Source organism: Stegastes partitus, unplaced genomic scaffold (genome assembly GCF_000690725.1).
Source record: "Stegastes partitus isolate 25-593 unplaced genomic scaffold, Stegastes_partitus-1.0.2 Scaffold3748, whole genome shotgun sequence".
In the NCBI taxonomy this organism is placed as follows: Eukaryota; Metazoa; Chordata; class Actinopteri; family Pomacentridae; genus Stegastes; species Stegastes partitus.
The window spans coordinates 1,300-15,758 of NW_007581479.1; the positions used below are offsets into that span (position 1 = coordinate 1,300).

The 14,459-nt window shown below is 39.7% G+C and overlaps 2 protein-coding genes across 3 annotated transcripts; one reads left to right on the forward strand and one right to left on the reverse strand.

Annotated features, from left to right (window-relative positions):
* Positions 1-787: 787 nt before the first annotated feature.
* On the reverse strand, positions 788-4,890 carry LOC103376265 (costars family protein ABRACL-like). Of its 2 annotated transcripts, none has more exons than XM_008306646.1 (3): positions 4,773-4,890; positions 3,703-3,765; positions 788-3,166 (listed from the first exon to the last, which is right to left on the reverse strand). In XM_008306646.1, the coding sequence occupies exons 2-3, from the start codon at positions 3,761-3,763 to the stop codon at positions 2,982-2,984; spliced, it is 246 nt and encodes an 81-aa protein (XP_008304868.1). In that variant the 5' UTR covers positions 3,764-3,765; positions 4,773-4,890; the 3' UTR covers positions 788-2,981. The 2 variants fall into 2 exon arrangements, with proteins under 2 accessions (XP_008304868.1, XP_008304867.1); XM_008306645.1 differs by having other exon boundaries at positions 3,703-3,768; positions 4,773-4,889.
* A 3,175-nt stretch (positions 4,891-8,065) lies between these two features.
* LOC103376267 (ralBP1-associated Eps domain-containing protein 1-like) lies at positions 8,066-14,406 on the forward strand. The gene is made up of 4 exons (XM_008306647.1): positions 8,066-8,835; positions 10,428-10,551; positions 13,234-13,463; positions 14,212-14,406. Exons 1-4 carry the CDS (start codon positions 8,683-8,685, stop codon positions 14,404-14,406), a joined length of 702 nt encoding a protein of 233 aa, XP_008304869.1. The 5' UTR covers positions 8,066-8,682.
* The last annotated feature ends 53 nt before the right edge of the window (positions 14,407-14,459 follow it).

Sequence of the window (14,459 nt, forward strand, 5' to 3'; positions counted from 1 at the left end):
GTAAAGTTTGCTGTGTCAGATATTCCCACGGTACCTGAATGCAGCAGCAGACTCAGTGAGGAGAATGGTCACATAGGAAGAGGAGAAGTGATGAGCGTCACATACCTGCAGGGAGGCATCACTGCCTTATTTAGTAATTATGACAGCACATATTTCATCAGCTTGGGTGGTGGTATTCCATGAAAATCCCTGTGAATTAACTGAAGGTTTGCAGCTACACAGTATTTAGGCAGGTAGAATAGTGTATATATAAATGACAGTATCTGAACTACAGTTTATTGTGTCTACATTTTAGCCAAACATTTTACCAACCGAATGAATGTAATGTAATGTAAATGAATGTACAAAAAAAACATAAAAGCGAGATTAGGGAACCAAAGTCCATTCATAAATCTGAAATTTTAAAGATGGCTTGCATGTCATCTACCAATAAAAGTCGCCTACAGATGATTTACAAACCTCTGAAGCTGCTCTACAATTCGGTTCCTTGTCAAAAACAAATGTTTTAGTGATACAGTATATTATAATATTACTCTTACACTTTTCTTGCACCAAAACACACTCAATGGCCAAACAAATCAGAGCTAACCTATAGCAGCGCAATTAACTATAAGCTTGATGACTAAAATCCAAACTAATTTAAGTTTCTTGTATTTTGACAAGAAACCAGCCCAGTGAAGTAAAGTATTAATTTTGCATATTTGATATCAATAACATTTTTTTTTTTTTTTGCAAAATGCAAATCAGGATTTTAAGATCTTAAAAAAAACAACACACACTCAACAAGGCAGGTTTCAAAGCTTCAAGTGTAAAGATTTTATTCCTTGGAGTGTATTCCACAGTAACAGAAACCTCTGTTTGTTTAGGAATGTGTTATTGCCAGTACAAAAGACAGTAATGATGCACTTGAACACATCACGCAGGCATTCCACTCACTCACAGAAATGGCTGGAGGTATTGGCACTGCTCTGATCATGACTTCCTTTCTCTTGCCAAATGTCGACTTGTAATTAGTATATTGGAAAGTCATCTGAAAGTCTCTCCAGAGCAACAGCAGGATATATGAACGACAGTGATGCAAGCAGCATGTTCTTCTTCGGTCTTGCTTTCCTCTATTCGTCCCACAACTTTTCAGACTTCTCCCATTATTTACTCATGATGATTATGTGTCATGCAACCAGGTTACATTTTAGTTTCATTTACAACAACAATACAATTCAGCTCATCTGGTTTTCTTGATTTCGCCAAAGTTTTGATCCAGAGAAATAAATCACCCATTTCAAGTCAAACTTAAACAGCAAACACCTGAACATAAAAGATTGAGCGAGGCTGACCCAACAGCAGTGAATATGAAATGGGTCTTAGAAAACTTGCAGACCAGGTGTAGTTCCACAAGGCTGATAATCTGCTTCTTATCAGCATGAAAAGCAAATAATGTGTGGACGGTAACACAAGCGTAGCCTGATTTAACGAACAACTGCAAAATGAGTTTGATGTTATGAAAATGAGCACAGCAGCTGTCAAACAGGAGATGTTACATTTGGGTGGGAGAAAAAAAAAAGTTGGTCCATCTGATGCATAAAAGGTAAAGATTTGCTTTGACGTCTAAAAAGCTAAAACTACTTGGGCCCAGTTTGTTCAAGCTCAGCTACAGAATACGAACTGTTTCGTCGTTTGACAGCCTCCGTACAGAGTCGAGTAACAGTACTTCAGGAACACATCTGGTCTACAAGTTTCATCAGACCTACAGTAGAGAACAAAGAGTGCTAAAATTTAAAACACTAGTAAAACTCTAAATGCACATTTTGTGTCACTAATTTAAGTCACAGGACAATTACTAAACATATTTTGGTTGTGTTGATTTGGTCCTGAGAATCAATACAAATTCATCTTTTGCATTTGGCACCAATCACCCTGTAATTATACGCTAATAAAAATTGCACAGAAATACATTCGCCGTTTGCTCATCAGCTATTTCTTACGAAAAAGGCAATTTTTGGAATTTTTTTTTTTTAGCAGAGAAAATTCTTTCTACATATAAAAAGATGGAATTAAAAACTACTGTAGCACGTTGCAATGAGTACAAAAAGGAGCGTCGTCTTTCCTAAAATGCACTTGAGCCGTCAGTGTGGTTGTAGTTTCTATGAAGGAATTTCCAAAAGCACTGGTCTGATAACGTCTTCTTACAAAGTCCACAAGAGGTAGTAGAAATGGCTCATGTAAACAATAAATGGAACGGCCATTTGGTGCTGCTGTTGTGGACACACACTACTCTTTGTCTTACAGATGCACTAGATTTTTTCTGCAGTAACACTCATCACATTACATAACGTTTTAGGTAATGAGGTTTTAACTCCCGCTGCCTTTTGAGAGCATAAAGGGAGAATTTGTCGAGTGCAGCTGGTGCAATAGTCAAGATCAGAAGAGTCCAATTAGAAATGTGAAGAAGTAGTTTGCTAAAGTTGCTAAATCTAATCAGCATCTTGTCCTGTGTGTCCTTTATCCTGACACCAAAACTACTGAAAATAGAGGCATTTGGTTGTGATCCACTGTAATTTTACTCAAAATTAACCAAAAAACAAGCCTTACATATAATATTACATTCCTGATTTTCTTTTTTGTGCGTTTATAGTCTTAAAAGTGTAGCAAAATGACACCTGTGGTTGATAAAATGGCAGCGCCTGAGAAAGAAACCCAACTTTTCCACGTAATCTGAAACTATGATTGTTCACAGTTCAGCCCGGAAAACCGGAAAATATTCTCAAATCTGGCACGTTGAAATAAAACTAAATTCATATGCACACATGCCAGCTGGGTCCATAAGTAAGGTCTGATCTGATTGGTTATTGCATTTGGGTTCAAACACTGAGCTTTATAAATGAAGGGAAATAAAGTGAGAACAGGAGCTCAGTGACAGGCCAGCACACTGCAGAAGCTCAGTATTTGGGAGGATTCAGTAGCTGCTGGTTCCAACGTCGGTCTCATTCTTGGAGCAGAATGATATCGACGTTGTCGTGGACGCCCTGCAGAAGCAGCTCGCCTTGAAAGTTGATCACCTTCCTCTTTTTGGCGGCCTTCAGGGTGCCCACCAACGCCTCGAAGATGTTGGCACAGCGGTCGTCACTGAACAAAACGCCAAACTTGACACTAGTTTGGCCGTCAGCATCTGAAAGAAGACATGGGTAAAGCAGTTATTACAGATATGACAAATTAGTTTGGAAACTGATGGATTCAAGCACAGTTGAAGAGATAAAAGAAGTCATCAGGTAAGTAGTGTAAGTCATTTTCAAGCAAAAATGCTAAAATAGTTAAATGATCTAAACATAAAAGCATCAACTGCTTAAACAACTTCTAATTCACAGCAGTGAACCTGTGTAAAAACACGAGAGCAGCAGAATAAGACGGTTAGATTACAGATGGTTATCTCTTTATCTCAGATAACAGCCCACAGTTTTACAATAAGCCTGAAGCATCATGAGCCACATCACTTAACTGAGAGTTGAGACATGTTGGGAGGGCACCACTGAAATACTATCGAGGTGGTGTGACCCAGAGCTGGAGGTTATTTATGCTTCCAGCATTAGGAGTGGTGAGTTGGGACTATTAATCAAAACTACATGATTGCATGTTTGTGCTTTATTAAAACTCAGAGGATTCCGTATTGCATCCCACACACAACATATAATCACAGCCTTGACTCACTTTTGCTGCCGAGCCGCTGAATCTCCTGCACCAGCAAATTTATTTCATGTGGGACATCCATGGCTGCTGGAAGGCAAAACAAAATCAAGAGACAAACATATTAACATCAGACTTGTTAGCAGGACATAAGAGGAGCTGCAACAAATAATCGATTAGTCGACAGCTATAGCATTTATGGTCAACTTTTGATCATAGATTCATCAGTTTGAGTATTTTTATTTTTTTTTACTAGAAAAAGCGCAAATAGAGCATATATGTGTCCCTCTCACACAATCTGTTGTTTTTCTGTTGTCGTTTGAAGTTTGAAGAGTCTTTGTTATTAGCAAGTCGAATTTCTTATTTTCTCAGTATTACTGTTCTACATGATAATTATCATATTTTAAGAAGAATATGGGACCTTTAAGTGACATTGAATGCTGCTTTGGTCATGACATGTGTGCCGAAGTTTACAAAACAAGGCTGTAATGCAGATTAAGTATTAACACTTCCACTCCCAGTGGTGGAATTGGATTACTAGCGAGGTAAGTCTAATTTTGACATTTTTCCGAATGGACTTTGGGACTGAGATTCTCTGCTGAGGAGAGAATGCATGTTATAGCCAGTACATCCATGAACATGCAACTAAAACTGATGATATGTAGACAAGAAACAGTTCTATGATCTTTGATTAAAGAGCAGAAGGGACTGCAGCCCTGAGATCAAGTAACAAGCTCCAACATGAGCAGGGCGGACTGTCAATGCGGAAATAGGGAATTAGCAGTCCCGGCTAGCCGCATCCGAGCACAAAGGCTGCCTTTAATTCATTTATGTTAAGCGTGTGCAGTGGATCTCCAGTTCTGAAAAACATCCACAGTTCAGGGATATTCTTTCTGACTTCAGGCAAAAAAGGAAATTTTCCTGTGAGCTGCAGATGTGGGCTCGCCGGTATCGTTAGCTTCTAGCGTCAGACAAATGATCTGGGAGAGGAACCGAGCTGAGTCCGCGACACGGATTTAATGTGTGACAAACTGGTTCATACAAGTCAACACCAAAACAGGTCAAATGCAACGCTTAACATACAAAGATTTTACCTGATCACTTGTGGTTCTTTTGCTTCTAAAGAGGTGATGGACGACTCACTCATCAGTCGGAACCGGTGGAAAATGTTGCTGCGTTCAGGGTCTCCTCGGAAAATGTCGGTTCTCTGTTTTTCTCTCTATATGCTGTTGTCTTACCCCAGATGCCTGAGCCTGGTTCTGATGGAGGTTTCCTCCTGTTAAAAGAGAGTTCCCACTGTCACCAAAGAGCTAGTCAAAGGGGAATCATTTGGATTTGTTGGAGTTTTCTCTGTAGTATAATAATGTAAGATCTTCACCTTACAACACAGAGCGCTCCAAGATATAGAAATATATCTGAGTGGGTTAAAAAAAAAAAAAAAAAGAACTAGCTCAGTAAATAATATATATTCAGCAGTGAAACCATATGACTGAAAGCTTCAGAAATGTTTGCATGAGTGACATTATGCTGTTTTCCCCTCAAAGACTAAATCTGTCACACTTGCCACTCAGAGAATGCTGCTGTAAAAAAGTGATGTTTGCAACAAGCTAAACATACCCGAGATTAAGTAATTATTGCATAATAGCAATTGCAAGGTGCCAAAATTTAGTTGTTGTTGTTGTTTTTTAACTGAAAAGGTTTTTTTTTTTTTAAATTTGTTTTCATTTGTGGTCAAACTCCCCATAACACGTGAAGGCAGCACCAAGGCTCATCTGACTTCATCGTGACACAATGCGATGCTTTCAGGGGCATTGGCCCATACAAGGTCCTGAGGAGGCTTGAGGTGTGTTGTCCTCCTTTCCTGTTGCTTCTTCTGGTCCTTCTCACAGCCGCTTAAACGGCTGCTCAACAAGCAGAGCCTCACTGTAACACAGAGACAGGCCCAGATGTTTGGCCATCAGAATCATTTAACATGCTGACTGAAAATAACATAATCAATGCAGAGTGCAGCCTCGTCTCAAAGGCATAAAGCAGATTGCATTGTGTTATTTCACTGCATTAAATGGCTTCCATCCCTTTTTTTCTGTGTTACTACTAAATCATTTATTTGGGAAGGCTGCGTTTCCATTGTGTTATTTCATTAGTACAAATGACTCTGATCCTCTTTCTTGCCATCATTTCACATTTTTATCCTCCATCCAATCCGTGTCTCTCTCATGCATTACAAACAATAAAGCATCATCATAATGTTTGACAAGTTGTGCCTTTGTGTGCTGTGTGTTGGAATGATGACAAACCAAACAGGCAGACAAACTCCAGGATTCTCTGTTCATCAGCTGGTATGTCCTGTTTTTTTTCCTTAAAAAAAAAAAAGAAAGAAAAAAGATTTGTGAGCATTCACTATCTGATGTCAAGAATATTGGCAATATCCCCCAGGAATATCCTCAAAACATAGCTTGATGACGCCCATTATTAATTTTTTCTAACATTATGTCACATTTTCATGAAATAATGTTACAATTATTCAACACAGAGAAACCTTTTTCAGTGTAACCTTTGTGAGACACAGAGTGTAACATCTGTATTCTAACCACAGTACACGCTCCATCAATTGCAAGTATTGGAATGAGTGCAGCTTTTATTATGAAATCACTCATCCGGGTCCCTGCAGACCAAGCGAGCTCGCGCTGCTCGGAGTCCAGTGACGTCAAACACGTGAAGTTAGATCACATGAGAGTGAGGTGACACCGGAAGTATGCACAGTCTGCCTTCAGAACAAAAGAGCTTTGTTGGCACAGTTTTCTCCTATTTGAATGATTTGTGTTTATCTTTAACAGTTGTCTTTATTTATTGATATTTGTAGCATGTATGATTCATTAGCGGAACATTCAAGGGAGATTTTATTGGAATTGCCATAAGAGCTGATTTTTATTTCTTTTTTGTTGTTTTTTTGCCTTACCAAACAGACAATTAAATGTATTCTTATCATCACAATAGTTTATATCCTAATAAGTTAAATGCACAGTTTTGTCTTTTCTTCATAAATAAAACATGACATGTTACTGTGACACTGACAATCAAAACAAAAAGAACCTGTAAGGCCTCTGCTTACATTATATTCCTCTTTTTAAAGAGTTTGTTGTGCTGGAATATTACTTGTATGGAAACTAGAAACACTGATTAATTTAGGAATATGCACTATGAAAGCACAACACATTCATGAATAGCTTGAATATTCAGACAGACAATTTGCCCATGAGCTGAAACTATGCTGTAAGTGACTGTAATCATGTATTAAATTTAAAGAAAATAAAACAATAAAAACATCTCCAGCTGATGGTATAAACACAAAACTATTTAGGAATGTGCACCATGTCAGTTTTGGCTTATGTCTACATACAAGACAGCAAAACACAGCTTGCTAGAATAGTTTGTGAAAATGTTATTTTGACTCGGTTTTGACCAGTGGTAGTAGTAGTAGTAGTGGCACATTTCAGATTAAAGCCCAAGTGTCTTATAAATAACCCAGTTCTAAATTTGTTTGTTTGTTTGTTTGTTTTTGTCACAAAAGAAAGAATTGTGGAAAAAGTTGCTCTGGATCTCTCCACCTGTTCTTTCAACCATGTGTTAAAGTCCCCAAAAATAATGTCATACGGTTGAGTTAAAATGTTGTTACATTACTTTACGATGTGATTTCTTTTATTGAGATTTTCCATTTGGATGAGCCTTATAACAGGCCATTAAAGTAACTCACAAAATATGCCAACGGGTAGATGAGTCAGAACGAAAAAAAAAAAAACATTTAGATTGCTATTCTGTACGTTTTTACTATAAATTGCTTTCGTTTGAAAGTTAGATCTTGAGACTAAGGACAAATTTTTTTTATTTTTTATTTAGTCAGTTCCACAGTTAGCAGATTTACTCTGATTATCACTAGTTTTCAGTTTAGGGGCTGGTGCTATTAGACTTTATGGGCAAACTGCCACCCTCCCTTCCCTTGTTCACACCTGCATCTCTTCTCCCTGACTCATCCATATAACTACTAAATACAACCCATGAAAACAAGCATTTCCAAGGCATACCTTTACATGTGACTTTAGCTCCGTAAATCACAAATAAAACCGATTCCATATCTTACAGTTTGAGAACCACTGGTCTAGCCATTCATCACTCACTGAGATATTATTGCAGAAGATGATGTAGGGACAGAGCACAGCACGCCACATTTCATGATAATTTTATTTCCAATTAATTTGTAAAAAAAAATCCTGAGCAAAATCCCCAATGTGTCAAGATTCTAACACTTGAGATTCTGACTGAGCGGTGTAACTCCGACGCCATACGCATGTTTTAATTTGAAGAGTCAAACCGGAAGTCCCCTGCCAATTCCAGCTGACTTGACGCTGGTGGCAGGAATGGCGGCTATGATTACTAGAGGAAGGAACCCAAAGACCCTGAAACTTTACTTCTAACGGCCCCGCAGAGGAATTTGTTTCCAGCGAAACGCAGAAGCACCATCCTACACCGGATTACAGAGAGAAGGAGTGCTACGCCGTGAGATTAACGCGGTAGATGTCCGGGTCGAGGAGGTGGACGCACTTTGCGACTTGCTAGTTAGCCTAACGTTAGTGCCGCTGACTTTGATTGAAGGTAGCAGTTAGCTCGCTGCACTACTAGCCAGCTGTTGGCGACTTGGCTTGGCTGGCCCAACAAGTTAACTTAGTGATTAACTGTGTGAAAGCATTCCTTATTTGATTGTTCGGGCTGGGGTCTGTTCTCTGGGTTAGTCGACAGTATTGGGGACCTTTACAGAGATTGGGAGCACACGACAACAAGTCGACACGGCGCGTAGTGAACATTATTACAGCTAACCCTGAACGTTAGCTTGGCACTAGCTAAGTTGGGATCCTGAAGTCTCGCCCATTTTTGGATCCTGCCCCAGCCATTGGCTAAGGGCTAATCAACAGCCAACTAGTCTGCTTTTCAGGGTCAATTGGTACTACGATGGAAAGTCTAACGCTGACTGATGTCGAGCAGAAATATTACTCGGATTTGTTCGTTTACTGCGACACGGACAACACCAAAAAAGTGGCTTCCAATGGGAGAGTTCTTGACCTTTTCCGGGCGGCCCAGCTACCCAGCGAAGTTGTCCTGCAGGTAAGCTAGCTTTAGCAAGTGCCAGTTTTCAAACTGTTCACGTTAAGGCTGTGTGGCTGAGCACGAAGCGAGGCGCTGGTAATGGGTAAATGGTAAAGTTGGCTGGTTGTTAGAGCTGACCTGTCAGCCAGTTTAGCAGTGGTTAGCCGGGGTGGTTAGCAACGCTGCGCAGCAAAAGAGACACACCTTCTTCTGGCTAATGTTAGCCTTAGCCAAAGAGAGTAGGCAGCCAAGTCACATAGTTAGCCAGAGCTGAGACATTAGGCTTTAGCTGACATTTTATACACAAAGGGGGAGCTGGTGTATCGATTCCTGGTTTCATTTGTAGGTATTTGTTGAAAGACGTCCAGTGTTTAAGAAATAATGTGCTCATCAGCCCCTTGCTTCATATTACTGCCCACTCTTTCCTGTCTTCTGGCTCCATCAACATCTGCCTCTCTGTTAGTCGCTGAGCTGACATGGTGGAAATGCAGAGCCAATGTCACATTGTCTACTGGTCATTGTGACTTATAACACTTACTACATACCCAGATGTCAGTCTGTTTCTTACACAGACTTTTTAAAATATGTATTAACCCTCTATGACATTAGTGTCTTGTCAGGTTGCTATGTTCATGTTATGGTTATAATCCCATCCGGAGCAGATCCCTGCCCAGTCCGGTCACTCCGAGTCATGAGCGGCCAGTTAAACTGCAGCAGCTCATTCTTGTGACTCCAGGTCTCTCAGCAGGCCAATATTTGCAGTTTGTGAGTCAGCATCCTTTTCAAGGTCAACAAGGGGAGCTGTGTGGTGAAAGAATTAGGCAGCCTTATAATCCTCCACTTTCAAAATCTACACTGAACACTGTGAGGCCCTGCCAGCCACATACAGCTACAGTGTCATGTTGTAACAGGCCGAGAAAAGTGACTGGTGCTTTGTATCCACACATACTCACATTAAGTCCTTTGTCAGCAAGAAAGGGATCAGTGAGCTGTGGCGGGCTGCTGCTGCTGCTGTGGTGGTGGTGGTGTGGCTCTCAGTGCTGATGGACTCACACTTGAGGAGTTAGCCTGCTGTTATGAAGTTTAATGCCATCCACAGGTTTCAGCTGTGTTGCTCGTCTTTATGTAACCACACTATCTCCTGTGTGTATTAACGCACATTTCAAACAGCTCATAGTTTCTCATGTGTTACTCTATCAGACATTTTGCACAAGACCTGCTCAGTGTGACGTAAAGCACAACAAAATATCTGATAATCAGACTTATTACTGTCAAGACTCACTGAGCGCCTGCCAGGTGAACACAACAAGAGACTGTTGCTTGTGCTGTACTGGTGCCTTGAACAAGTACAACATATCAGTGTTTACAGCGTTGTGTTTAATCATGATGTAGGAACACTTTATCCAGTTGTGAAAGCAAACTTTAAAATGTAAGTCATGTGTTGTTTTTTTGTCTTTATGGTTTGTTTCTTGGATATTTCAAGTTTCCAATGTATATTTTGTCACAGATAAGACCAGCTCTGTTGTTTGGATCCGTAACGGTTGATACCAGACTCTCAGATGAAAACACTGTCGCTAACTGTTTGTCCTTGCCCTTGTGTGTGGGTTTAGATCACAGAGCTATGTGGAGCCACTCGGCTGGGTCACTTCGGACGGAGCCAGTTCTACATTGCTTTGAAGCTCATTGCCATCGCCCAGTCTGGGCTGCCCCTGAGGGTGGAAAGCCTCAACTCGGGTGAGTTCAAAATTGAATTCAATCATTGTCACTGTCTGGGGCACCTTTTTTGGCCCGTTCTTCTCCTTGGTCGTACAAGCACGGATTACCAAACAGTACCATCGCATAACAACTCTGGCAAATGCTGCTCGACTTCTCTTTTTAGTTTTAAGCTTTTGCTGCACCGGGGAGGTCATAATCTTTTATTTCAGAAATGATAGCTTACTGAATGTTAAGGGTCATGGCTCAGAAAGTCAGTCGTCTGTTGTCCTTCGAATCTAAAATATGTGCTCAGAAGTTTAGCAAAAAAAAAAAGATGCTTTCAGCTATGAATTATACTCAAAGGCTAAGTAAAAAATATTTTGTGAAACATTTAAATAATCCAGCTTCTTGGGAAAGGCCTATACATGGATAAACACGATGCCTGTTTCCTTTCTCGTGTACATGTGTTACTGGAAGGTGCATGTTATCTTTCCTTGATGTCTAATAAATATAGAGGCCTTGTAATCTCTACAGACTGCAGGCTGTGCTATTAAGCCCAAGAAAAAGATAAGCTGGTGCCTTTGAAATCTGTTTTAAAATGAGACGTTTTTGAAAAGCCTTCATCAAACCTTCTGGATGCTTTCAAATGTTGTCAGTAAACACATCATCCTTAAATAAAAAACAGTTCATCTTAATCAGTTGGTAGGGCAGGATGACCCCAAATTGCTGATTATGTTTGTGCACAAAGAAAAAAGAAAGTGCAGCTGATATCCTAATATTTGTGTTACTGGATGATGAGATCTTATTTCAACTGGTTTTCTATTTGTCTTAACTAAACAGAGGTTGTCGTCTAAACTCCGGAGGGTTTAACTGCAAAACTGTGTTTTTGTGTTTGTCTCTGGTGCCACTGGGAAGGTGTTTCAGTCACTCACTGCACAAAGTTACTTGTTTGGCCTGAAATATTGCAACACACTGAAATGATTTCATAATTTGATTCAAACCAAAGGAAGCACCACTTCCTCGTAGCAAAATGAACACAAAATGGTTGTTAGGTTTAGGGATGTTTGAACTTTCTATAAAGTTGTTGCTGTCTCAACAGTTGACAGAGGTAATTTTACATAGGATTGAGTTAAAAATGATACTTTGTGCTCTCAAAAAGCCTAAACTCACTGTGACTGTGTCAAAATGTTGGATAGCATGTTGTTGCAGGAGCTGAATCTTTTTATGTGTGTATGAGAAGCATTCATAGAAAACTGTGCATGGAATACAGCGATAGTGTTGATTCAGTTGTCGTGTCTTTACTGTTTACTAAAAGACAGGAGCACATAAGACTCCTGTCTTTTCAAACACGATTTTGATGAGACTGTAGACTTGGACTTGTGAATGGATATTTTTAGTTGCTTATGGGACTGTAATGAAGTTTTTTGTTCATATAGTTGATTCAAAAGATTTTACACAAACAAATTCCCTGCACAATTTTACAAGTTCTTAAAGTGCTGATTTTGCAGGATCAAACATCCAAAAGAGAAAAATATTTGATTTGCTGTAATTGATCATATTTCTGATCCTGGAAGCAATACATGATTAGGATTTTTGCTGAAAAAAAAAAAAACAAAACAAAACCACTGACTGATTATTGAAACCCGTGGTGGTTTAATTTTCTTTCAGCGAATCAGTTTATTGCTGAATCATTGCAGTGCCGGTGGGCTGTATGCAGCCAGATATTGCTTGTGTCTGTATATATGTTGACTAACTAGATGCCAAAGGAGGTTTGAGGTTTGGTTCGATTACTGAAAAGCTCTGAGGAATTAATTTTTCAGTTAAAAATTGTCACAGTTTGTATCTTACTTATGATTCTTTAAAAAAGAGAGTGAGATTGTTTTCATATTTTTCTATCCCTTTATAAACTGTTTGCTCCTTAAAATATGTATTGGTAATATTATTTAAGATATTAAGATGATGTGAGTTGGGGTTTTGTATGCCGACTAGACTCCCCTCAGATTACAGATAAGAATCTAACACAACACAAACTTCACTTATTTGATCACCATTTGGTTTGGATTTTATGAGTCCTTGTTATTTGTTATCTCCAGGATTACAGTCCATGACAAATCACTTCCTTTAAGTATTAACCCTCCAGTAATTTCTGTGTGGTTTGGGAGTTATATTTATATTTTACACTCTTTACATCTGACTTTTTTTTTACACGTCTAGATCGCTACTTTCTGCCTTGCTTACTTCATTTTTGTGTTTGTTTTTTTTGTTTATTTTATAACACAGATGTTCAGAATTGGTAAACAAACCAGAGCTGAAGTAGATTTTTTCAGTTTCATTTATCAGATGTTGCATTTCCACATTTTATAAATGCAGTATTTACTGCACCATCGGAATGTTGGATAGATCTACATTCCCTGTGCTTCATATTGAGGAAGCAGCTCTTTCTGAAAGCAATAAATCATACTGTTAGTTCTCATTATACAGCTGTCACTCCCTTCACAAACCATATAAACCCCAGCTGATAGCAGCAAATGTATGCCCCTACTTAAGGCATTCTGGGAAATGCTCGGAATCAGTAACTGAGACAGAAGCAGATGAGAGAAACACATCCGCAAAATAAACACCACCGTGTGATGATACCTGACAACTGCAGCACGCTAAAGAGTGATTTGGTCACCATGATAAGTGTGTTATGTCACCTGACTTTAGTGTGTGTCTCACCAGTCAAGGACCTGCCGCTGCCCAGGTTTGTGGTGGGGAAGAATGAGGCAGAAGCGAGACACGCTGCACTGTACCAGGACACAGATAGCCAGGGCTTGTACCCAGCCCCTGGTACTGCAGTAATACCCAGACCACCGGGCCGGGGCCACCAGAACAAGAAAGGTCCCCCCTCATCCACATCACTTCCGGTCCACGAGGTCATCCAGCCGCTAGCACCCAGCATAGAACCACAGGTCAGTGACTTTACTGTCCCCATGTGGACACCACTGTTTCTTAAATACTGTCACTTTAAACTTGTTAATGGTTTATACCATGTTTGCCTTTGTTCCTCAAATGCACAAAATACAAAGCTACATGATAGCAGAAGAGAGCGCGTCACTTCTGCAGTCATAATTTCATTTGTATGTGCATACACAGTAAATGAAAGCAATGAGTTCAACAAACATACTTCACAACATAGTACACACACTTTATGTTTCTGTCAACAGCTGAACCCAGCAGTTACTGGAGATAAGCTGCTGGGGAACTGCTGTTTCCTGTGCGTGTTTGATTACTTGTAGCTCCAACTACTTCAGTTCTCTATGTGTTGACTTACTTGTCAGTTATGTAGCTCTCTTCCTTGACTCGTTTCTGTTTGTATCTGGTGGCTTGACCATCCCATATCCGTGACGATGCAGATAAAACAAATTTTCAAATTGGCTTTTATTGGCCTTTTCTTGGTTTGGAAGTGGTGTGTTTAAGATTGAAATCTTGCAGTATAAGAGATTGGATCTGAGTGTTAACACCCATACCACTTAAAGCAAAAAAAAAGGCTGTAATGGCGACATTTTTACTCAAATTCAGTGTCTTCACTAATACTCACTGTTTTTATTGATTTCTGTATTAAATCCTGCAGTTTTCTTATATGTTTATTGAATGTCTTGTTTAATCTACTTATATATGTATATATATTAAGGGTTTGATTGTTTTTCCACGTGTTAGCAGCCTGAACCGACATCCCCGGTGGTCTCACCTCACCAGTCTCCCCCCACCTCCCCTCCCTCCTGGAGGAAACACAAAAGGCAACACAGTGGAGGAAATGCAGACAGACAACCAGGGGTGGCTGCAACTGGAGTTGTGTGGACACAGTTCAGAGAACCACAAACGGGTAACATCCACCGACCCACTGCTCAGTAGTAGTTTCTTAATAAGAGTACTTGTTCACACTACAATGTTTGAGTTGGTATGTT

Bases quoted from the DNA above. Each gene is read 5' to 3' on its own strand.
- LOC103376267 (XM_008306647.1), top strand. From the start codon at position 8,683: ATGGAAAGTCTAACGCTGACTGATGTCGAGCAGAAATATTACTCGGAT. The intron at 10,552-13,233 runs GTGAGTTCAAAA...GTGTCTCACCAG, and splicing joins GGTGGAAAGCCTCAACTCGG to TCAAGGACCTGCCGCTGCCC. The intron at 13,464-14,211 runs GTCAGTGACTTT...TCCACGTGTTAG, and splicing joins CACCCAGCATAGAACCACAG to CAGCCTGAACCGACATCCCC.
- LOC103376265 (XM_008306646.1), bottom strand. From the start codon at position 3,763: ATGGATGTCCCACATGAAATAAATTTGCTGGTGCAGGAGATTCAGCGG. The intron at 3,167-3,702 runs GTGAGTCAAGGC...GTCTTCTTTCAG, and splicing joins TCAGCGGCTCGGCAGCAAAA to ATGCTGACGGCCAAACTAGT.